Genomic DNA, 26,008 nt, shown 5'->3' on the forward strand with positions numbered 1-26,008 from the left:
GTCAAACAATAAATACTGGTTCTAAATGATGACACAGCCACTGTTTACTTGCCTTCCATATACACATTCAGGTTTTAAATTATTTTCTTTGGAGTATTTCTGAATGGCTGTGCAACTCAACTCAGCTTCAAGGCAGTCTCAGTGTGTTACACTGATATAACAAAGCTGAGGGGAGAAATAATTTCTTTTACCATTTATTAAAATGTTCCTATCTATCAAAATAAGGAAGGTCATCTCAGTCACCAACACCTGCATGTTTTTCCTCTCTAGGTTATTCTTACATCTCATAGCTCTGTTATTATAATTCAACCTTCCTTTTTTCCTTAATGAAGTAAGCCACATTAATAAACTCAAGACTTATTTCTGAGCAGCCCTACTTAAGATTGATTCATAAAACCATCAGTATGGTGGTCAAATCTGTGTTAAGACAGTCACACTTCATTTTCATTATTTTACTGGAAGTACATGATAAGGATAAACTTAAATGGATCGAAAAGATCCACATGCACAAGAAGGGGGAACAATTCCCCTTTCCTGTGGCAGTCCTCCAACTACCCCTCATGTCACTCCAGGGAAGAAGTCCTCTGTTCCCCAAAGACTTCATCAAGAAGATCAAGACTTGGAAAGCTTTCAAAATGAAGGGATTATAATCGTCTTCTCTTTTACGTAATTGATCAGCATTGAATTAATAAAAGGAAACTGGCGTTCAACTTTGAAATGGCAAGCGAGACTTTTAGAATCTGGATGTTTCTCTTCTTTTTGTTATTTTTATCTATGGATCGTATATTTTTAAAGCTAAAAAGAGCAATTTAATAGAGAGTGGGTTATAGAGATGGTATGATTTCTTCCATAGGCAATAATAAATGTGTGGGAGATGAGGCTGTTATTGCTTATCTAACTTGCTTCTCTTAGAGTAATATGAAAATAGGAAGTCTGTCTCTTCTCCCTTTGGTATATTCATCCGTTTTGCTAAAAGTGATGAGACTTCCACGCCGTCACTTCCTCCTGTAAAAACTTTAATCAGTCTTGATTTCCTCCTCTTTGTAACTGCGCACAATGTCTCCATTTTGATTGCTTTCGGCATCTTTCCCAATGGATCTTTATGCACTTCTCTTGACTCTGTAGACATCACTGGGGCCTCTTTACCACTTTGCTCATGTAGATTTTCATAAGAACATAAGAGAAGCCATGTTGGATCAGGCCAACGGCCCATCAAGTCCAACACTCTGTGTCACACAGTGGCAAAAAAATTTATATACACACATACACTGTGGCTAATAGCCACTGATGGACCTCTGCTCCATATTTTTATCTAAACCCCTCTTGAAGGTGGCTATACTTGTGGCCACCACCACCTCCTGTGGCAGTGAATTCCACATGTTAATCACCCTTTGGGTGAAGAAGTACTTCCTTTTATCCGTTTTAACCTTTCTGCTCAGCAATTTCATCGAATGCCCACGAGTTCTTGTATTGTGAGAAAGGGAGAAAAGTACTTCTTTCTCTACTTTCTCCATCCCATGCATTATCTTGTAAACCTCTATCATGTCACCCCGCAGTCGACGTTTCTCCAAGCTAAAGAGTCCCAAGCGTTTCAACCTTTCTTCATAGGGAAAGTGCTCCAGCCCTTTAATCATTCTAGTTGCCCTTCTCTGGACTTTCTCCAATGCTATAATATCCTTTTTGAGGTGCGGCGACCAGAACTGCACACAGTACTCCAAATGAGACCGCACCATCGATTTATACAGGGGCATTATGATACTGGCTGATTTGTTTTCAATTCCCTTCCTAATAATTCCCAGCATGGCGTTGGCCTTTTTTATTGCAGACGCACACTGTCTTGACATTTTCGGTGAGTTATCTACCACGACCCCAAGATCTCTCTCTTGGTCAGTCTCTGCCAGTTCACAACCCATCAACTTGTATTTGTAGCTGGGATTCTTGGCCCCAATGTGCATTACTTTGCACTTGGCCACATTGAACCGCATCTGCCACGTTGACGCCCACTCACCCAGCCTCAACAGATCCCTTTGGAGTTCCTCACAATCCTCTCTGGTTCTCACCACCCTGAACAATTTAGTGTCATCCGCAAACTTGGCCACTTCACTGCTCACTCCGAACTCTAAATCATTTATGAACAAGTTAAAGAGCATGGGACCCAGTACCGAGCCCTGCGGCACCCCACTGCCTACCGTCCTCCACCACTTTCAGTTTTGCTGTTTTTCAAAATAAAAGTTTCCACCCTGTTTTGTATCAACTCTTTCAGCAGACTGATTTCCTGCTTTAAAGAGAATACAGTAACCATAACATCTTTTTTTTATCAAGCACTTCAAGTTGCAATGCCATGTTCTCCACAATATAACTCAGCCGAATAATCAAAGTTAAAAAATAACTCAAAGTCCCAGACAGTCTATCTTTCTAAATCTCATCAAGCCATGTGCTTTTCTCTTATGTTTCGGTTGTAATCGTTTCAGTCCCGACCAAGTATCAAATGCATTTCTCTTAAAGGTATATTCTGCTTTTATTTAGACTGTATTGTAATAAAATAATGTTCTCATTATAGCTTAATTGTAAGCCAAATTCGTTCGAATATCTATATTCAGTCCAATTTAATTTACTGAGAATTCTTAATTTTGTCTTTTTGAAGTCTCCCTTGTGGGAAAGGGGAGGGAAATATCCTCCTCTTCCCATTTTTTTAAACAGTCCAAATTGGTGTTATAGTAGAAGATCCATTAGTTGGTAGTATATAAAAAAAGACATACTTGCATGGTAGTATTTCAGTGATTAAGGGAGATGTATTAAAAGCTTGTTAGAAGCAGAAAGCAGTCAGGCATTCACCTCTTGGTGCCATCATGGGGACCGTGGTGGCGGAGCATCGGAGCGGACAGAAGGAACAGGGACCAGCCACCACTGTTTCCTTGACTCCTGTAAAGCCCCTTGCTCTCAGGAGACCCCTCCAGTGTCTTCTTCGAGATGCCACAGCTATGGCACTCCTCCTATGGCCCATTTGGGAGGCCACTGAAGGTGAGCTCCACAGACCCCACTGAGCTCGAGATGCCAAAACCTATTCCAACTTTTTCCTAAAGTCACCACTGCTTCTTATGTTTCCCACTGACTAGGACTGGTGTTTTCCATGTAAGTCTCATGTAAAATCTGAATTGCCTGAAAGAATGTACTAATGTGTTCTTGCCTTTAGGCTACGATCACCCAAAGTTTGAGCAGTCATAACTGAAGGTGACAGCGGAGGAAAAAATGCAAGAAAGCACAGAAGATAAAAATAAGGGTCGGTGAAACCACTAATTGTTCCTTTAAAAATACACAATCAAAGTTAGCTTCATTTTGCAGTTTAAAACAATTTTATTAATTTGCAATATATTGTTATAGTATTCTTTTTTTAAAAAATACACATTGAAAACAATACATCACACTTTCCCCCCCTTCTCCTCACCTCCCCTTTTTTTACCCCCACCGGTGTTTACTTAAAATTGTAAAAAACAAACAAAGGTAACTTAACAAATCAAGAATCTCCATTTTAAAACTTTATAACAATAAGGATGAAATAAAAACAAGAAATAAAAAAGTTAACTCTATAAATTCATTTTCATTTTTCTCCTTAAACTCAAAGAAAGAAACAATTTTCCCTTCATAGACTTTAGTCCATTATTCCACCACACTTCAGCTATTATCAAAACCCACTAAATATCCCTTTACTTTCCATTGTTTTTCAATGTAATTTTGAAATTTCTCCCATTCCTTTCTAAACTTCTTCAAATCATAGTCTTTTAAGATTCTTGTAAGTTTGTCCATCTCACTGCATGACATAACTTTTAAAATCCAATCCCATTTCTCTGGTATTTTATCTTGCTTCCATAACTGCGCATATAATGTCCTTGCAGCTGAAAGCAGATACCACACCATCATTCTATCTTGTTTCGGAAAGCTTTCCATTTGTAATCCCACCAAAAAAGAGTCTGGAGACTTCTTGATGTCATAACCTAAAATTTTTGACATTTCTTTCTGAATCATTTGCCAAAATTGTTTTGCTTTTTCACAAGTCCACCACATATAGTAGAAAGATCCTTCATGTTTTGTTACATTTCCAGCATCTGTCTGACACCTGATTATTCATTTTTGCCAATTTCTTAGGTGTCATGTACCATCTATACAGCATTTTAAAACAATTTTCTTTAATGTTGTAACAGGAGGCCCGTCTAAAATCCACCAGGGATCGGGCCTTCTCAATAACGGCACCTTATTGGTGGAACCAGCAGCCGGAAGAGGTGCGGGCCCTGCGGGATCTAGGGCAATTCCGCAGGGCCTGTAAGACAGTCCTCTTCCGGCAGGCCTATGACATTAACTGACAATGAAAAAATATCTTGGATGGAACAAAATGTATCTATAGGCCGCCGGTTTTATTCTATCTTGTTTTTATTAATTTATGGTTTAATTGTATTTTTAAATGTTTTAAACTGAAGTTGTTTGAATTATTATGTTGTAAGCCGCCCTGAGACACTTAGGTGAGAAGGGCGGGGTATAAATCTTAATATAAATAAAATAAATAAATAATAAACATATCGATATCTTCACAGAGTTCTTCCATAAATACTCCCAAGATTCCATTTGTATTTGTTAAAATTGATTGCCCATTTTATCATTTGAGATTTAACTACTTTATCTTCTGTAGACCACTTCAATAGTAATTTATAAATCCTTGAAATCAACTTTTCATTATCGCCTAACAGCATTCTTTCCAATTCTGTTTGCTTCTGTCTTATACCTTCATTTTTAATGTCTTGTTCCACCAAGCTCTTAATTAGTTGTAGTTGAAACCAATTATATTTGTATTGTAATTCTTCAGCTGATTTTAGTTCCACCTTTTCCTTCATGTATTTTTAATAGTTGATTATACGTTAACCACATCCCTTCATCTGTTTCTGAAGATAATTTTATTACTTCAGTTGGCACAATCCATAGCGGCTTTCTCTCATCACCATTTTTTTTTATATTTTAACCAAGTACTTAGAATATTTCTTCTTATATAATGGTGTGAGAAAAAACCATCCATCTTATTTTTCCCATAAAACATATAAGCATGCCAACCAAAAATATTTCCATGGCCTTCTACAACCAACGGTTTCTTATTTAATAACACCATCCATTCTTTAATCCATACCAAACACACTGCTTCTTTTTCATCAGTTAAGATTTTCATTTTGATCCTTGGTTTTCTCCCAGCCCATACAAATCCTGAAACTTTTTTTTGCCATTTACTAAATTGTTTATTATCCTTCACGATTGGAATTGTTTGAAATAAAAACATAATTCTTGGTAGAACATTCATTTTAATTGCAGCGATTCTGCCCAGCACAGACAGGTTCAATTTGTTCCTTTTATCAAACCTTCATAGTTATTTTTATACAAATCTATATTTTTCATGGTAACTTCCACACCTAAATATTTTACTTTTGAAGTGACCTCACACTCTGCTGCACTTTGCAGCTCTTCCTGTTGACTCTTTGTCATATTTTTACACAAAATTTTAGATTTTTCTTTATTTATATAAAAGCATGCCAATTCTCCATACTCCTGTATTTTATGAAGCAGCAATGGTGTCACATATAAGGGATTTTCATTAATAAACATTACATCATCAGCAAACGCTCTGTATTTATAAGAAAAACCTTTCAATTTTAACCCCTCTATTTCTTTATTGTCTTTTATTTGCCTAAACAAAATCTCTAATATCATTATAAATATTAATGGAGACAGAGGGCAGCCTTGCCTTGTTCCTTTACCAATTATCATTTTCTCCGTGAAATCTGCATTTATACAGAGTCTTGCTTGTTGCTCCGTATATATCGCCTTAACCTTTCTTATAAAATCTTCTCCTAATTCCAATTTCTCCATCACTGCAAACATAAAATCCCAATTCAGATTGTTAAAGGCCTTCTCTGCACCTGCAAAAAATAGTGCCACTTCTTTTTCAGGATGCTCCTCACTATGTTGCATGAAACCCGTCTGTAGTTATGTATGGTGGCCCAGGATTGATGATGTGATCGAGTCTTAGGTCACCCGGTGCCAACCCTGCCGGGAGTCCCAAACTGCACCACCCTCCAACCCAGTGCATCAGTGGGAGGCCACACACAATCCTTGGACCCGTTTGCATTTGGACTTTGTGGGGCCTTTCCAGGGACAAACCTTCTTCCTCATAGTGGACTCCTACTCGAAATGGCTGGAGGTGCCCCCATGTCATCTACCTCCTCTCAGGCCACCATCAGCACCCTCTGCCGGACACCCTTGTCTCCAATAATGGGACGGTATTCATGTCGGGTGAGTTTCAGGACTTTTGTGCCCGCACCTTTATCAGGCACATTAAGTCAGCCCCTTTCCACTAATGGCCAAGCAGAAAGGATGGTGTGGATGACGAAGAATCTCTCCTCTGCATCATCCAGTGGCATTGGGAGTCCCCCTAGCCGAGTTTTTATTAGCCCAACATGCTATTCCTTGCACGGCCACCGGCCACAGCCTGGCGGAGCTCTTAATAGGCTGCCGGTTATCCATCCTCCTCAACCGGCTGTACCCGGACCGAGCCCTAGACCTACAGGAGATGCCGGAGGCTTGATACAGTCGACTTGGTCTTCACAAAGAACTTTGAGGGCAGCCCAAATTGGATCCTGGCCAGGGTTGCCCGCGTCCTGAGGTCGGTCATGTATGAGGTGACTATGGAAGGGGGATCCATCCTTAGGTGGCACATTGACCAGTTATGGTCCCAGGCAAGGCTGGAGATCAAGGACTACAGTCTGGGTGAACAGCCAACTGCTACGATGCCCCCCCCAACTGAGCAGGCCAAACCGGAGGCTCCAGGTCCCACCCCCCAGACCGAGCCAGAGGCCATCATGGGCTCTGCTTCCCCTGCCAACGCTTCCACAGCGCTCCTCCACCAGCCGCATCGGAAGCGCTGACCGCTCCTCCACCCACTCCAGCGCTCAGGCGGTCCATGCAGGAGCATCGCAAGCCTGCCTACCTGAAGGACTATGTCTGTTAAGGTTTGCGAACTGGGGTGTGTGTGTGTGTGTGTGTGAGGGATGTTGTGTATCTGAACTCTGGAATGAGGTTCCTGCCTGGCTCCTTGGAGCCTTTAGGCCTGAGCTTGGGGACTCAGGAACAATCCCTGCTGCCCTGCTCCAATCATGGGCCCCCTGCTGGTTTGAATGATCCAATGGCATGCTTGCACAAGAACCTGAATGTATATATAGTTGGCCCTATGGGCACAGTTCTCCAGTCTTTGAATGCAGCCCTATACTAGGCTGTAGCTAATAAAAGAGCTATGATCACTACTACCTCACGTCTTCATTACATGGAACCCACTATATTATAAAACCTAAATGTTTTTGGCTCCAATATATACCCTGTGGGGACTATGGTCCCCATAGGGTATAATGGAGAATCAAAAAGGATCACTGTTCTGTTTCTGTGTTACATTTGCTTCTCATCCCATTGATATTAGTGAGAGTTAGACTGGGGCAGTTCGCTGTAGTGGTTAAGTGCATGGACTCTTATCTGAGAGAACTGGGTTTGATTCCCTACTCCTCCTGCTGATGGGACCTTAAGTCAGTCACAAGTTCTCACAGAGCTGTTCCTCTCAAGAGCAGGTTCTGTCAGAGCTCTCTTAGCTCTACCTACCACACAAGGACCAATTTCCCACTAGCCTTGTCCCAATCTCATGCTCCTCTTCTCCGCGGCCCTTCCATCTGATTTCGTACAAGCTGCCACAGGGCTGTAACTCGCCATGCCTCTTTCCCATGGCAAGCAGAAACCAGTTTTTAGAGGAACTTGCTTGCCACGGGAAAGAGGTGGGGCAAGTCACAGCCCTGCAATCAGCTTGTGCAAAATTGGGCGGAAGCACCACAGAGAAGAGGAGCATGAGACCAGGACAAGGCTAATGGGGAATTGGTCAGAGTGTCTGTTGAGGGGACGGGAAGGGAAAGGAGATAGTAAGCTGCTCTGTGGAACACAGCTTTAGTGAGACACAAGCATGTTAAGTAACATCCTTAAGGGTTAACACACAGCTAGGCCTGACTAAAAGAGAAAAAAGACAGAAGAGTTACCAACATACCAGTCTTATCTATAACCTTGCCCAATGCCTCACTGTATTTTAACGTGTTCCTAGGCAACAATGGAAGTAGGAGGCTCTTAGAGCGCCAAACTGAATTTATCTGGTAAGGGTAGACACATGCATATTGCATTTCTTGCTACACTACAGTTTTCATCCAATGGATTGATGCCAGGCTGGCATTAGTAGTGTGTAGCTGGCTCTTGCAATGAATGGATACTGAATGTTGTAACCGATGAGTTTTGTATATAACATGTGCCAGGGTGTCATCAAGGTCATATAAGATTGCAGCCATTTTGAGAGTTTTCAGGGCAGCTTAGTAAGCAGGCATTGCCATGGCTCTGCTCTTCGCTTATTAAAATAAACTCCCCCCCCCCCCTTCCTCCTTCACCTGAACTCTAGCTGAATGTCTTTTATTGGCTAAAGACATTCAGATGTGCATATTTGTACAACAGCTTTGAGCTTCCTTCAGGTAGTGAAGGGTGGGGTATAAATCCAATCTCTTCTCTTCCTCTTCTAACTGTAGAGACTACAGAGAAGGAGGAGGAGAAGAAATTGAATTTATATCCCACCCTTCATTCTGAATCTCAGAGTATCAGAGCAGCTTACAACCTCCTTTACCTTCTTCCCCCACAATAGACACCCTGTGAAGTAGGTGGGGCTGAGAGAGCTCTCCTTTCAAGGACAGCTCTGCAAGGCCATTCCAGCAGCTGCAAGTGGAGGAGAGAGGAATCAAACCCGGTTCTCCCAGATAAGAGTCCATGCACTTAACCACTACACCAAACAGGTTCCTCAAGGAAGTTGCAATGACCCATTTGTGGGCTTTCCATCTAAATTTATTTTTGTGAGAAACTGGAGCAAAAATTTTTTTTTTGAATCAAAAGAATATTTTATATGATTGTGTTGGTTCTACACATTCCCAGAGTATTTCACTTTTACGCATGCCACAAATTAGCACCAATTCAACTGGGTGGGGGTGACACTGTTTTAAAAAATCTTGAGTAAGATCCTACCACTCCATTCTGCTAAATTTCTCCTGTGCTGCTAGCCTTTTAGCAGTGAAAGAGGCTTTCCTCTGGATGAGGGGTCTGCACTTAACTTAGCAGAATGGTAGGATTTAACCTTTTAACTATGTGTTCTTTTTTTCTACATGGCAGCTTTGATTTGTAAAGCATTAGCAAGAACAGTTCTACCTATATATATTTGCAGCTAAACCTAGCAATAACAAAGAAACTAATTAGTTTTGCTTCTCATATTTTTTTCAGTATAAACAATTTCTGATTTGCTGAACATCCACATTTATAAAACTTGCACAAAACTTCCTGTTTCATTTTCTGTCACAAAGAGCATTCAGAAGTCAAAGATCCAGTTTAATTCTTCATATTGAGAAATACATAGTTGTATTTATATATAGTTCAGGCTAGCTCAACCTCATCAGATCTTGGGAGCTAAGCAGCATTGGCCCTGGTTAGTGTTTGGATGAGACCACCAAGGAATACCAGAGTAACTATGCAGAGAAAGGCAATGGCAAACCACCTTTCTTAGTTTCTTGCCTTGAAAAATCTCCCGGGTTGCCATATAGGGATGCCAGACCCTTGGTCTGGACAGATCACCGGGACTTTGGCACACCAATCTGCTGTTAGCGAGCTGGTCAGTGGGGAAAGCCGCACCCCCAAACAGGGACATCATCAGGTGATGCCCCTGATGTGATGACATCACTCAGAAGTGACATCACCATGTCATCATCACACAATGATGCTCTGATTTTTTGGGCAAACTCTGTGGTTTGTAGCCAAAAAACTCATAGAGGCAGAAAATTCCCTGAGCAGTTCCAGGATCTCTCAAAGGAGAGTTTCCTTTGCCCAGTTCCCTCCATTGATCGCACAGGAGAAAGCACTTTTAAGACCAACAACATTTTATTCAGAGAGAGAGAGCAAGAGAGTAAGTGAGTTTAGCTGGCTCGTTATGCCAGGGCTCTCCTGGGTGCAACTGGATTTGCCTCCCCCTTTTCACTGTATTGATGCCTTTATGATCCAGAAGAGAAATAACAACAACCAAGATTAGGCTAAGAGTGTGTCCAGACCAAGTTCACCCAGCACATTTCCTTTTATTTTTCTTTCACATTTTCCTTTGATTTCTTTTGATTGATTGGGGATTCAGAAGATATAATATAAAGAGAGTAGGCTGTTACTGACCACTATACATGGCTGTCTCTCTATTCTTGCACTCTCACATAGGAGTTGTAGTTATTTTTCTGGGGTAGACTCTAGTTTTGTAGACAAACACATAGCCCTCAGTCTGTGTCATGGTACCTTCACATGTTCTTGACCAGTACATGAAGCGATTTATATATAAAACTTACAATGCTCAGCCATTTCATGTTTTCCTCTGGGTCTTAGGCTCAAAGCATTGACTATGAAATTTCTTTTTTTTGTGTAATAAACAATTTTTAAACTATTTTTAGACTATGAAATTTCTGTAATGAATGTCAATAAATCAAATGCAGGTTTGCAACTTAAAGATGCATACCTGAACAACACTTGGACAGCATGCTCAAGATTGCTACAGCGCAGACATTATCTCCATTTTTGATGCAATAATTCAGAGAAAGAGGTCAGTTATCAGAGACTGTTAAACAAAATATTGAAAGCATGCTAATATTTTAAGCATGTTTTATTTTAAGCCCCTTATAAGGTTTATATCTCACTACCTGGCATTACATTTTGTGACACATATGGCCCAGCCCAACAAGGTCTCATTTATGTCAAATTCATCCCTCATAACAAATGAGTTTGACACTCTAGTTAATTAAATGCCAACAATGCCCTTCGGTTCTCTACATAAAGCAAACAGGTCAAACCCTGAACCAAAGGATAAATAGATGCAAATCCAACACCAAGAATCACAAGACTGAGAAACTGTAGAACACATCAGCTTTTCAGGACATTCAATGGGTTACCTCAACCTAGCTCTTTTATTGCAAAGAAATTTCAAGAACAGACTAGAAAGGGAAACTGCTGAGTTGCAAGTTATTACAACACTCAGAGAACAGTGGAATCCACAGGACTTAACAAGATATTGATTTCTTATCTCACTATATATTCTAACCCAGGGGTGTCAAACTCATTTGTTATGAGAGCCGGATCTGACATAAATGAGACCTCGGCAGGCTGGGCCATGTGCGTCATGAAATGTAATGCCAGGTAGCAAACCTACTTTTGGACCTCTGTGCTAATTTCATTCAGCCCTTACATCGGTTTTCTCACCAATCCCCCAGAAGGGTCATTTAATTTTATCTCTTATTTGAAAAACTATATTAGAATAGTAGATTATAATGTAATATAATGAATAGTAGAAATTGGAATATATTTCTATGGTCTGGGGAAAGGGACGATAAATCTGCACTGCCAATCACCCTACTTCAAAGAAGAAGATGCTGTAAAGTCGCCTCAATGCTTGAGACAAGAAGGATGGTAGGGTCTCAATTAATTACTCTCAGCATTCTTCAGTTACGGATACATCCATCTCCAATGTTGATATATTTATTTCCTTCACTGTTTTTGCATCAGAACTGAAGCCAAATGCATGGTTACCATATAAACTAAGCTTATTATTCTTATTTGATCCTTGAATCTGTTAAACATCTTCATTACGCTGTATGATAATTTACTGCTCACCCTCTACATATATGCAGGGCTTTTTTTCTGGGGGAACATGGTGGAATGGAGTTCCAGAATCTCTTTATGGAAACAAAGTTCAGGAGAGGCATCCATGTGTTTTCCCAGAAAAAAAGCCCTGCCTATATGTATGTACTGGTAATTTCCAATTTTGTTTCTGTCTCTGTCTTGACTTGAATTGGCCCTTCCTGGCAATGACCCCCCCCCCCTTTCTATATGTAATGATCATGGAAATTCTGTTCCACTGCATCTGTGCATGATACAGTGCACACTATATCAGCACACAAAAGCTTATACCTTGAATAAAACTTTTGTTGGTCTTAAGGGTGCAACTGGATTCAAACCTCATTGTGGGAGAGGAAGGGAAGGTGATTATAAGCCACTTTGAGACTGCTTAAGGTAAAAGGGGGTATAAAAACCAACTCTGCTCTTTCATTACAGTGTTCCTACCATCATATTCTTTTTTTGGTTAAAACAATTTTATTGGTAACATATGGTAATAAATCTATTTCTTACATCTCTAATAACTTCTTTTATCTATCCCATATATTACTTTCTACCCACCCCTCCCCCCGTTACTTAACCCCTGCCGGTGTTATTTACTTAAAATGCTAATATTTAAAGGTACCCTTAACTATTAAAACAAAAAATTATATTCTTCTTCTTTCTAAAACTTAATCATTATCAAAAATTGTCCAATGTTCTTTTATCTTCCACTCTTTTTCTACATATCTTCTAAACTTTTTCCACTCCGTCTTAAAAACTTCTAAATCATACTCTCTTAATATTCTTGTTAATTTATCCATTTCACTCCATGTCATAACTTTTATAATCCAATCCCATTTCTCTGGTATTTTTTCTTGCTTCCACAACTGCGCATATAAAGTCCTAGCAGCTGAAAGCAAGTACCAAATTACAGTTCTATCTTCTTTTGAAAATTTTTCCATTTGTAATCCCAACAGAAAAGTCTCTACAGCTTTCTTAAATTCATATCCCAAGATCTTAGCAATTTCTTGCTGAATCATCTGCCAATACTTTTTTGCTCTTTCACAAGTCCACCACATATAGTAGAAAGAACCTTCATGTTTTTTACATTTCCAACATCTGTCTGGCATCTTATTGTTCATCTTTGCCAATTTTTAGGAGTCATATACCATCTATACATCATTTTAAAACAGTTCTCTTTAATACTATGACACGTCGAAAGCTTCATAGAATTCTTCCACAAGTATTCCCAAGTTTCCATCTGTATTTCTTTATTTACATTAATTGCCCATTTAATCATTTGAGATTTCACTACATCCTCCGTAATTTATATATTTTTGAAAATAACTTTTCATTATCTCCAAGCAGAACTTTTCCCATTTCTGTTTGTTCTTTTTTTATTCCTTCAGTTTTGATATCATTATCCACCAAACAATTTATTTGTTGCATTTGGAACCAATCATATTTATTATTCAACTCTTCAGCAGTTTTCAATTCTATTTTGCCACTTTGTATTTTTAATAATTGATTATATGACAAACCCTAACGATTATATGACAATCACTTTTCTTCACCTATCTCAGCCGTTATTTTTATTACTTCAGCTGGCACTATCCATAACGGTCTTCTCTCATCTCCATATTTCTTATATTTCATCCATGTATCTAGCAAATTATTTCTTATATAATGGTGAGAGAAAAAACCATCCATCTTCTTTTTTCCATAATACAAATATTTGTGCCAGCCAAATTTATTTCCGTGACCTTCCAGCACTAAGAGTTTTTTGTTTAACAGCGTTATCCATTCTTTTATCCACACTAAACAAACTGCTTCCTGATATAATTTTAAATTTGGTAGCTGAACTCCACCTCTCTCTTTTGCATCTGTCAAAATTTTTATTTTGATCCTTGGTTTCTTCCCCGCCCACACAAATTCTGAAATTTTTCTTCGCCATTTATCAAATTGTTTACTATCTTTCACAATGGGAATAGTTTGAAACAAATACATTATTCTTGGTAGGATATTCATTTTAATTGCAGCTATTTTACCCAGCAATGACAAATTAAGTTTATTTCATTTTAACATATCTTCATCCATTTTACGCCATAGCTTCTCATAATTATTTTTAAACAGATCAATATTCTTCATTGTTATCTCCACACCCACAGCCTGTTAGTCTCTGCAATTCTTGTTGCTTATTTATTTGCATATTTTTACATAGAAATTTTGATTTTTCTTTATTAATACAAAGTCCCGCCAACTCCCCATATTCTTGTATTTTGGCTAACAACAAAGGTGTGACTTGTATGGGGTTTTCATTTATAAACATTACATCATCCGCAAACGCTCTGTATTTGTAAGTAAATCCTTTTATTTTCAATCCTTCTATTTATTTGTCTTCTTGGTTCTGCACCAGTAATATTTCAAGAGTCATTATAAACAACAGTGGGGAAAGCGGACAATCTTGTCTTGTACCTTTGCTAATTATCATATCTTCTGTAAGGTCTGCATTTATACATAGCCTTGCACGTTGTTCAGTGTATATTGCTTTTATCATTCTTATAAAGCTTTCTCCCAGCTCCATTTTCTCCATTACTGCAAACATAAAGTCCCAGTTTAAATTGTCAAATGCTTTCTCTGCATCCGCAAAGAATAATGCAACTTCCTTTTCTGGATTTCTTTCATAATATTCTACAATATTTACAACAGTTCTGATATTGTCTCTTATTTACCTTTTGGGAAGAAACCCCGCTTGGTCTTCCTTTATAAAATTTATCAAGTTGTTTAAGCCGTTCTGCCAAGATTCTTGTATATATTTTATAATCATTGTTTAATAGCGAAATTGGTCTGTAATTTTTTTACATTCGTGGCATCTCTATCTTCCTTTGATATCAACGAAATAACAGCTTCCTTCCATGTGTTTGGTATTTTCCCTTTTATTCTTATCATGTTCATCAACTTCTGCAATTTCGGTATTAACTCATCTTTAAAGGTTTTAAAATATTTAGCTGTATATCCATCTGGCCCAGGTGCCTTTTCATTTTTCATTGCATTAATTGCAGCTTCAATTTCAATTTTTTCAATTGGGTCATTCAAAACTTTTTGCATATTTTCTGTTAAGGGTTCTATTTTTATTTTTTGTAGATACTCATCCATCTTTTCTTTCTTTATTTTAACACCTTTAAACAACTTGGCATAATACTTTAAAAATTCTCTTTTTATTCCCTCTTGGCTAACCACCTCTCTTCCATCTACCACAATTTTATTAATAATTTTATTTTCTCTCTTTTTCTTCAGTTGCCAAGCCAAATACTTTCCAGGTTTATTTGCTCCCTTAAAAGATTTCTGCTGCAGTCTTTTCAAATTCCATTCCAATTCTTTATTTAACAAATGTCTCATTTGCGTTTGCAATATTGTAATTTCCCTTATAATTTTCTTTTCCCCTGGCCTTTTTCTCAACTCCCCTTCTTTTTTCTTTATTTCATTTTGAATGTCCAACAACTGTTTTTCTTTTGCTCTCTTATCTTTATTATTCAACGTGGGGAGGAAAATGCCGAGCTGATCTGCTTCTCATAATGGGAGCAGGCTGGAACATCTATTCGGGGTAGTGGAAGGCAAATTAATGCCTACTGCTTACTTTTCTCAGTTAGAGATTAGTCCAAGATATGCACAGGAAACTTTGAGGATATTTACTTTGGCTAAAAGGGAGTCCCGGGGGTGGGCTCCTTTGAGGCTTTGAGGGGTCTTCAGAGAAGAGTTGCATTTTCATCATCTGCAAAGTTCTCAGAGTTATTTATTTGACATAAGCTCGACAGAATCCTAACCTTCTTGGACTTTGCTAAACATCTAAAGCTACACAAGACCGGTGTGGATCTGGATAATTGGCAGAAAAGGTACAGATTACTATCTTTCATTCCAGGACTATTTACAGTTAAACAGAATAAATTCAGAAGGTGGGAAATTGAAATCTAGAAAGCTTGGAAGAAGAAGGGAGGAAGAGGTGAAATTTGGACTTTGTAAATGTAAAGGACAGTGCTAAAAAGTGGAGAGGAATTTATTGTTTGGTCTACTTGCAGTTTTGAAAAAAGAGCACCATCGTCACAGACCTGCAGCTTATACAATCAACACAGGAAGTACATCAAGTATCGCGAGATCTCTTTACCAGTGAAAATGAGATTTGGTGGCAAGTAAAGCAGGAAGTAGAGGATGAAAAGCCTACTCTAGGCCTATAATACCATTGAGAAGCATCAGCGTCTATTGCAAGGAGGTCAAAATTAAAATAATATTTTTAAAGTGTTCGGGACATTAAAAATTGTTGGAATTAATTGAGATGATGATAAGAAGATAAATATTATTGGACATATTGTTTATAATGGACTTTAGAAGTCTTTAAAAGAAAAAGGGAAATTTTTTTCAGAGAGAAGCAAAAAGTCACAACCGCTATTTTGAAGGATTTAAAAATTTTAAAAATTAATATCTCGGTCTGGGAAGCTCTGAGGACAGCGAAATTAGGCTTGTTATAAAAAGCAAGTTCTAATCTTTTGAACCTAATAGTCAAATTTGAAATTGGTGAGATCAAAATTTTGGGGGTTTTTAAATGTCAGAACACAAGAAAACCCATACAAGGGCTATTTCATTGGAGAAAATGCAGGATCAATTAGAGGCAATGGAGGCCAGAATGATGAAAGGCATTGAAGAGATGATAACTGCATCAAAAAAAAAAAAGAAATTATAGAAGAGCTTAAAAAAGATATGGAAGATCTCAGAAAGGAAACAGAGGAAACATCTAAGAAAGTGCAGGAGGTAGAAGGGAGAATGAAAGTTCATGACTCCATCTTGTTGAAAATACAAGAAAAAGTGACAATCCATGACTGCAAATTGATGGACACTCAGATACGTCTGAGAGGAGTACCTGAAAAGGAAGATTGTGACTTGAAAGAATATATAATAAAAATAATTGCATAATTTTTAGAGGAAGATCCTGAAGAGACTAAATATATGTATGACTATATGTATAGAGTGAAATCACTCTATGCCAAGAAAAATAATTTACCAAGAGATGTTGTCATAAGATACATGACAAAAGAAATGGTGAGAAAGATTATGAATAAAAACTTTGAAAAGACATTGATAGTGGGAGGCAGCAGAGTAAGAATTATGAAGGAGTTGCCAAGGCAAGTGATAAATGACAGAAGAACATATAAAAAACTGACAGAAAAATTACAGGACAATGAAATGAGGTTTAGATGGATAATACCTGAAGGTTTGAGGTTTGAACTTCAGGGGAAAAGAATCACAATTACAAAGTACAGAAACTGTGTAGATTTTATGAAGAACATAAAGAATTTGAACCATGATGGATCACAAATTATTGTCTTGGAATGTAAATGGACTAAATTCACCACAAAAAAGAAGGGCAACGTTTCATTGGATTAAAAAGCAAAATTGTAATATAGTTTGTTTACAAGAAGTGCATATTAAACAAAAGGATTACAAATTTTTATGGAATAAACAATTGCGGTTAGAATTTTTTTCATTGGCTGAACAGAAGAAAAGGGGAGTGATTTTTTATATCAAACAAGAATTGGAGCCAAAATTAGTGTTTAAAGATAAAGATGGAAGTTTTGTAGCAGTAGAAATAATATTAAATGCAAAAAAAAGTTGTTATTGGGACTGTATGCGCCTAATGGTGCAAAGGATGCTTTTTTTATAGACATTATACAACAATTTGATGAACTGACTTATGACCAAGTTTTGATAATGGGAGACTTCAATGGAACAATTAAGAACTCACTGGATAGGTCTGGGGGGAAAAATAATAACAAAGAAGGAAAATTGCCAAAGTCTTTTTTTGAATTGGTCAAACAAGAAAATTTGGAGAACATATGGAGAAAATTTAACCCTGAAGTGCAGGACTATACCTTTTTTTCAGCAAGACATACAACTTTTTCCAGAACTGACATGTTATGGGGCACGAAAGATTTAGGTCATATAACAAGGAAAATAGAGATTTTACCTAAAATTAAGGCTGACCATAACCCAATAATGTGGATTACAAAATTGTCTAAGAAATTGAGAAGATGGAGATTGAATGAAGATTTACTATAGAATAAAGAAATAGTGTCATACCTAGAAAATTAAACTAAAGCTTTCTTTCAAATGAATGACAGATATAGAATTTCAGACGGTCTGGGATGCCTATAAAGCAGTAATGAGAGGAATATTGATTACTTTGACTAATAAAGATAGGAGACCTACCATCATATTCTGAATGGTGGCTTATACAGTATGTGTAGCTAAGGTGAAGACATCACTGGGAATGATGTTGGCAATAAATTGCTAATGCCTCTGTGGGAGTAGCTATCTTCGTGTAGGCTATCATGTCATTCTCATTGACATACAGCTTCATTCTGTGATGTTACCAGCAAAAGCTGCAACATAAACTGGGTTACAGCTTGTATGTCCTTCTGTGGTAACACTCTTCCTGTTGCATGGGAGAACCAAACCTATATGCATGATGAAACATCACCATTGTTCTGTTCTGCCACACAAACTAAAGTCAGGTAGCTACAACACATTGGCACTCTATAATCTATCCTTCCAGTTTCTGCTAGAATTAATTCAGAGGTGTCATCAGGAAATTTAAATCTGGTGCTAGAAATTCCAAAAATACATTTCAATATTTATCTGAGTACAAAGCCAAACTGAATGCTCTGTTAAAAAGAAAATGATGCAGAATTGTGCAGAATTGTTTTCTGTTGCTCCAGAAAGTAGGACCAGAACCAGTGGGTTGAAATTAAATCAGAAGAGTTTCTGGCTCAACATTACGAAGAACTTCCAGACAGAGCAGTTCCTCAGAGTAACAGGCTTCCTCGGGAGGTGGTGGGCTCTTCATCCTTGGAGGTTTTTAAACAAAGACTAGATGGCCATCTGACAGCAATGCTAATCCTGTGAATTTTAGGGGAGGTATTTGTGAATTTTCTGCATTGTGCAGGGGGTTGGACTAGATGACCCTGGAGGTCCCTTCCAACTCTATTATTCCATGATTCCATTGTGAGTTAGCATTCATCTTCACAAAGGCAGCATCTCATCCAGAAAAAAAATACAAAGTGAGATATTATTATAACATGGCCATTAGCAATATATCATAATAATATACACCAGAATATTTCTTGATGACTGCATATGGCAATATATTAAATGTAGTTTTAAAAGGCGGGGGGGGGGGGACATGACCATCGCTGTAAGTCAGCAGCTCTTGAACAGGGGATCACAACCCATAAGAGGGTAATGATTCTCTTGCAGGAAGGTTGCAATGCCAGGAGATAGGGGAAAGAACAGGGTGAGTTGGGAGAGGAGGCTTTATAGAACTCTACAGCAAATTTGAGTTGGTCTCTGAATAATGTGCAAAATGCCCATGAAATTCAGCCAGTTGCTCAGTAATGCTATTGACCTATTTAATTCTGAACATACCCCCAACTATGAATCAACAAAATTGAATCCATGTAACGAAAGGGTGGATTTTCCTACAAACCTGCAGGAAAACGTCCCCAAAGTAAAAGGAAGGTTTAAAAAAGCCCAAACAAAGAACTGATGCCTTCATGATTACAGACAACACAACTCAACAGCAACTTGGCTTGTGATGAATAGTGGAGGGAGCTTTATTGTGGGAAGCTCATCCTGTACACTTGCTGCTGCGAGTTTCCCCCACAACTGCTAGTGGTGGCTTGAAGCAGAAAATACTCTTTCATTTTGAGCAAAAACTATGTCCCCCATGGTTTCATCTTCAAGCTCAGACTCAGATCAGCTGATTGGAGGTGGCTAGGAGGAGGAGGAGGCATGGACCAGAAAACATGTACTGTGTGCTTTTTGCTCCAAACCAACCCCTCCCATCATCATCAGGAAGGAGCTAATCACAGCAGAGACCACAGGAAAAATAAATTATAACTGTGGTCACTTTAAACAGATGTGAGATTCCTGTATTTTATGCTGGGGAGGGGGAAGGTAGCATGGAGTTACTTTTCAAGAGGAACTCCAAAGGTGCATTTTGTTTAGAATTTGGTGCTGAACAGTACAGTAAGTTAGAAGTGGGTCCCATTTCAGAAAATCTGAGAAGCACTGGGGATAATATTATAGCAGCTTCAGATATGAGATGTCAGATAAAATGTTCTGCAGCAGCATTTCTGTAGCTGGGTCTGGGACCCCTGGTCTGCAAGTCATAAAGACAGAGGATGAACCCTTTTCAAGTCCATTCAGGTAAGACAATAATAAAGGTTCCTGTTTCCCTGGAATATGGGCAAAGACTTTCCCCCTCAGGATACCCCCCCTTGAAGGCTGGAGTCTGCTAAAGTTTCTAAGACCCACAATAATCCAGACCACCTCAGAGCATTAGCCACAAGATGTGTGGATTGGTTATTGGGATTCAACTGTTCAGCCCTTAGAACTCTAACTGGCTAAGTGGCAGTGGTAGAGAAGCACCCCTGTGCCTCCACAGGCAACAAACATTCAATGGCAGTTTCAGTTAAATACTGCTGTGTTGGATTGTGTGTGACACTGGTCCTTCTATTTCTATGAACAGCTCTTTCATTTTCCCAGGCCCCTTTAGACCCTTTTTCAGTTGATCTCTAGCTAGACTGGTGCTACGCACTCAATGACTTCCAGAGACCCTCATTCACAGTTGCCATCAACCAAAAGAGCTATATACACTTCCATTCCTGGCATGAGGCCTGCATCTCAGGGAGGTTTGCTAGTCCTAGTCAGGGAGGCTTACCTAGTTCTCCAAAACCAGCTATTTCAAGGCGGGAACCATCTGCTAATGACAAGCCCCACTGGCAGAAGCGGCCCGACGCCCCATGGTGCCCTGGGCAGACTTGCTGCCTGGTGCCCCCATAAAAGGCCCCCCCGCAGCTCCATGCTCCCCCCCCCACGCCTCTCCCCTCCACGCCGCACCGCCTCCTCCTTCTCCCTCCTGGCCCTTCTCCACACCACAAGGATTTCAATGCCGGAACTGGCTCTACCGCCACGTTCTGGCTCTCTAAAGCCCCCCTCCCTCCGCCCGATGACTGGGTAGGCAGGCAAAACTGCGCCGTGGGGCCGGATCATGCTCAGTCTGTCACAAGCATCCTGAAAGGGCGCCTCTGCTGCCACTGACTCCTTTCACAGCCAGGAAATAGGGAGGGGAGGAGTCAGCGGCAGCAGAGGCACCCTTTCAGGACACTGCTCATGACAAACTGAGTGCGGCCCTGCCTCACAGCGCAGTTTTCCCGCCGACCCAGTGATCGGGCAGGGGGCTTTAGAGAGCTGGGACGCAGTGGTAGAGCTGATTCCCGCATTGAAAACCAGGTGGTGTGGGGAAGGGTTGGGAGAGAGGAGGACAAAGCGGTGGGGAGGGGGGAGGTGGCAGAAAGGGGGGTGCAGAGCCATGGGGAGAGGCGAAGAGAAGAAAAATGGAGGGGCGGGCGGTGGTGGTGGCCGGTGGGGGGAGGAGGCAGGCAAATAACTAGGTGAATCCTAATAACTACGTGCTTGCCTGGGGCCCAATTTGGTGCCCCCACCCTCCTGGTGCCCTAGGCAACCACCTATTTTGCCTAGTGGGTGAGCTGGCCCTGCCCATTGGGCAAGAGTCTTGCTCACTTTCCTGAAACATGAGGCAGGTGCCATGTTGGGGAACAGTTCTCAACAGAGCCACAGATGACATATCAAAGAGATGCATGTGGCTCATAAACAAAGCCAAAATCAGTGACGCCTGAGGTGGGGCAGCCACTGGAGCCCAGGTCTTCTGGCAGGGCTCAATGGCACCACCTCCCTGCCCATGCACCTCTCTCCATCATCTGCCTTTGTGCCTTTCCTGCACCTACTCACTTTCAAGCACTCTGCCACCAACATTCCCAGCTGTAGACACTGTGGGTAACTCTGAGTGTGAATGGTGGGAGGATGCACAGGCAGGTGGAGGGCATGCAGGTGGAAGGGAGCAGAGAGTTGGTGGTGGGCAGAGGAGTTAGGGGGGCTCTTAATACTCTTTCCCAAGGGTTTCCCAAAACCTGGAACCGGCTCTGCCCCCCAGACACTGACTATCACTGGAATACACGTTATTAATGACTATGGACATTTTTCACTGTCTCCGTACAGTCATGGGGAAAGTGATTAGAACTTGGATCAGGGCCTTTTGAGCTGTGGCCCGATAGAATCAGCTACCCTCTGAGATCTGAATTTGCAGGCTATGTACACAATAAAAACGTACATGTACTTTTAAAATGCATCTGGTGTTGTTCTCACTGTACTGTTTTGAGGACAAGAAGGAATTAAAGTTTTCATGGGGCATGTGCTCTTTGCCCCACACTCTGAATGGAGGCTTTTTCGTGCACGGTAGCACCAGTGAGATAACAAGGAGAGGACTGAAGGACAGCTACCATCATACCTGTTTTGGCCCTTAATACAGTGGAATACTTAAATGTGAAGGTGTTTTTGCTGTGACCACCATCATGTCTGTTTGGTCCTCATTATGGCTGCAAATTTTGCCATTCTATAATTCATAGCTGCAACATATACATATGCAGATAAATTATAACCAGTGTTCCCTTTATGCTAGCTCAGCTAAGCTAGTGTGAGCTAGCTCAATTTTTTAGCCTCCGACTCATACATTTTTGTCTTTGCTGAGGAAAAATGGCCCCAGAGTAAACTAATTTATGCAGTAGCTCACAACTTTAATGCCAGCAGCTCACAAAGCAGAATTTTTGCTCAGAAGACCCCACAGCTTAGAGCAGGGGTGGGCAACCTTTTTTCTGGCCCTTTATAACATCATTCGCAGGCCATAAAAATTATCCATTTAAAAAACAGTGCTCCGCCAAAGGAGAATGATTCAGGCCAGCAAAATTAATGCAAATAATTGTTTTTCTATTTGAAGTCATATGGGGAAAGCCCAATCTGGCGCACACACACCTCCCCGGTCCGCCGCCCTAGGCAAATGTATAAATCCAGAGCTTTTTTGTAGAAAAAGTCCAGCAGGAACTCAGTAGCATATTAGACCACATCCCCTAATATTAGCATATCAGGTCACACCATCTGGGATAATCAAGTGCAAACTGAACTGTGACAGTAACTTTTCCAGGCCCTGCAGCAATTCTGGCCGGCCAGCCAGGCCCCAGGGAGGCTGCTGCACAGTGCGGCTGGGCCACATGATCTTTGCTGACCAGGCAGGCCCCAGAGAGGCTGCCACATGGCTCGGTTCAGCCCAGCAATCCCCGAGGGCCACACCAAGTGACCTCGAGGGCTGCATATGGCCCTCGGGACGGAGGTTCCCCACCCCTGACTTAGAGGGAATATTGATTATAACCTATATTCTAAACCTACAAGAACTATTGAAACCCATATGCTATGTTCTAAAAAGTTTTTCTTTCAATGGCATAATAATCTTTAAATTAATGGATTTTTTTCCTTTTAGAAGTACATAAATTAGAACTTCACCTATTTATTTGTTTGTTTGTTTATTTATTTCGATTTATATCCCACCCTACCCCACCGAAGTGGGCTCAGAATAGGTGACCAAACTTGCTTAACGTAAGAGCCACATAGAATAAACATCAGATGTTTGTGAGCCTTAAGACATGAATTTCAGATATTTGAGAGAAGGAAATAAATAAATAAATGGGGAGGCGGAGAGGTGGAAAGAAAGCAAATTTATCTTTGCATGCATTCTCCAAGCCTCTGGCTAGCTTGGCTTGGAGAAGTGATTTAAAGAGATAAATGCCCTCTCCAAGCTGGACAACAGGGCAGTGGGGGCTTTAAGAGCCACTCCGTTTGTGTGAAAGAGCCACACGTGGCTCCTGAGCCACACTTTGGTCACCCCTGACCTAGAAGATAAAAATTCCAACCATGACATGAATATGAATTTATGATGTGATGTGAACACTGATCACCACCATATATGTGTCCTGATGTTGTCTCATATCCAGCAGGTGTTGTACAACTGTTCAAAAGCAGAACAAGCATGTCATGAATTTTCTATATAGCTGGCAAATGCGGATGAAAACAATCTTGCAAGTTATGTAGATAATTGTTTACACAGAGTGGATGTGCAAACTTTTTTTAAAATTTAACCCATCTTTTTAAAATGTACTGCTAATGTACTTTATCAATTCCTAAATGTAGTAGCGGGTACTAGACCAGGGGTCCTCAACATGATGCTTATGGGCATCATGGCATCCACTGGTACCTTTCCTGGTGCTCATCAACTGTTTTAGAGTGGGTGGAAGGTGGGGCTCTTGCTTGGCAGGGCTTTTGATTGGTCACTGGAGAGCTCGTTGGCTATGCAGATTGAAATAACATTGTTTTAGGTACAGCTGCCACCACAGTGGTGATTTTATTCTGTCACTTCTCTTTCCAAGCGTATTTTTTAAATTACCCCTCTTCTTCGCAATACTGGGGATTCCTCCATGTGCATGACTCTGCCTCCTCTGGCAGCCATTGTGTGCCTCCGCCTCCTTTGGAATTCCAAAGGTGCTCACAGGTTCAAAAAGGTTGGGGACCACTGTGCTAGACTAACACCAAACAAGCGTCCAACATTCAGCAAATGCCTCTTTCCAGAGTACAGCAGATGTGCCAGGAAGGGGGGGTTACTCATTTTTTTAACCTCAGATAATGAATCCTTTAAAACAAAACACCTTCCTAACTTGATGTTTTTTAAAAACTTCAGCTCTATATAAATCTGTAGTAATGGAAACTGTCTCTGTGATTCTAGAATACATTTAACTTAAATTTAAACTCCGCAACCACAACCTATAAACGTTCGGCATTAGTTCCAAACGAAGGACATTTCGGTGTCTCCCCCCCCCCTTAAAAACAGTTTTCTAAAACTCTCTACAGTGGGGTGTTAAGGTCGTCACAGAAAAAAACTTAGCGTGTGGGGAAAGCAAGAAAATAGAGCAGAGTTTCTCTGCGAGGCTCCGAAGACACGCCTGAGGAGATCTCACACAGTCTCTCTAGCTCAAGGTTGGGCGCCTCAGTGTCTCCAGAAACGCGACTTTACTGCTGCTCGCTCTCTTCCTGGTCTTTGGGGTCCTCCCGCTCCGCCACCCACCGCCACGTCTCCAGTCGGGGCTATCTTTTCTGCGCTCCTCACCTGCTCGAGTTTCCGCCACGACCCAGAGAAGAAAAACACCCCAGAAACAACAGCAGGAGGACAGGCAGGAAGGTAGCCGGGCCATGCTGAGTAGCACGTTGTGCGTTGTATTTCTGAGTGAGGCGGCGGCCCTGCGATTTAGACAGTTTTCTCCCTGAGGGCATGGCCCGCCTTCGCCCAGCGCTGCTGCTCGTGAGTAGTCGCTGCAGGCCCGCCCCAGCCTTGACGGGGTGGGAGTAGAGGGAAGGGGAACGCCCTTCACCCCCAGTTTGGGGCATCTTGACTGCCTCGGACGGAGACCAGAAGGCGCTGCTAAGAATAAGGGTCTCCGCGCCGGCGACTATCTCTCCCGCTACGTTTTCTTTACGAGCGGCTCCCAAAATCGTGGTAGCGCCTAATCAGGATGGTTAAAATAATAAGAAGTTCCCATACTAGTGCGTGCTTAAGATCACTTAAAACGGAATAGGTACCTCGCCGTTTCCCTCACGAGAAGGAGTTGCTTTTTTTAAAAAAAGTGGCAAAAAGGTGCATTTTTAAAGGTTAATGTTAACTGATGTTCAGAGTTTTGAAACGACTGGATAGTATATGGCATGATTGGCATTTATGGAAGAGTGCTCACTCTACACCATTCTATCAAAGTTCCACCTGAATGCTTACACAAATAGAAATTTGTCAAATACTCTTACGATTCAGTCCTTAAAGCAAAATCATAATAATTTTGTTCAGATTGCTTTAGATATTGAGCTCTTTAATCTCTTGTTCAAGAATCAAGCAAGATCAAATAGGTTTTCAGAGATGATGAGGTGTGTCTTTTCAGAAGCTGATGCCAAACTAGTTATCGAGCTTGCACACTTATGCATGGTTGTCATTCTAATTCTCTTGTGATAATCCTGTATTCTGGCATGAAATATTGGGTTTATGCCCAAAACTGATGCTTCCTGGGACCTGTGAGAAGTATGTAGTCCATTGATAGCACTGATGTGCCCTTGTTAGTTTTCCAGATTAAAAATCCCACTTTAAACGCTAGCATGCAAAGGCAGTTATTAACTGCCAAATGGATGTTACGGCTACGACTATGTTTTCTCCTGATTTAAAACACATCATCATTCAACTAAGAAT

General features: G+C 40.5%; 1 protein-coding gene across 1 annotated transcript in view; it reads right to left on the minus strand.

The window, feature by feature from the left end:
• PLBD1 (phospholipase B domain containing 1) overlaps positions 1 to 25,097 on the minus strand; it is a 74,171-nt gene extending 49,074 nt beyond the window's left edge. The window contains exon 1 of the mRNA XM_060245312.1: positions 24,890 to 25,097. Within this exon, the coding sequence (XP_060101295.1) occupies positions 24,890 to 24,974 (85 nt within the window). The 5' untranslated portion in view covers positions 24,975 to 25,097. The remainder of the gene's footprint in view (positions 1 to 24,889) is intronic.
• Positions 25,098 to 26,008: the final 911 nt, after the last annotated feature.

This window comes from Heteronotia binoei, chromosome 8, assembly GCF_032191835.1.
Source record: "Heteronotia binoei isolate CCM8104 ecotype False Entrance Well chromosome 8, APGP_CSIRO_Hbin_v1, whole genome shotgun sequence".
NCBI classification, from domain to species: Eukaryota; Metazoa; Chordata; class Lepidosauria; order Squamata; family Gekkonidae; genus Heteronotia; species Heteronotia binoei.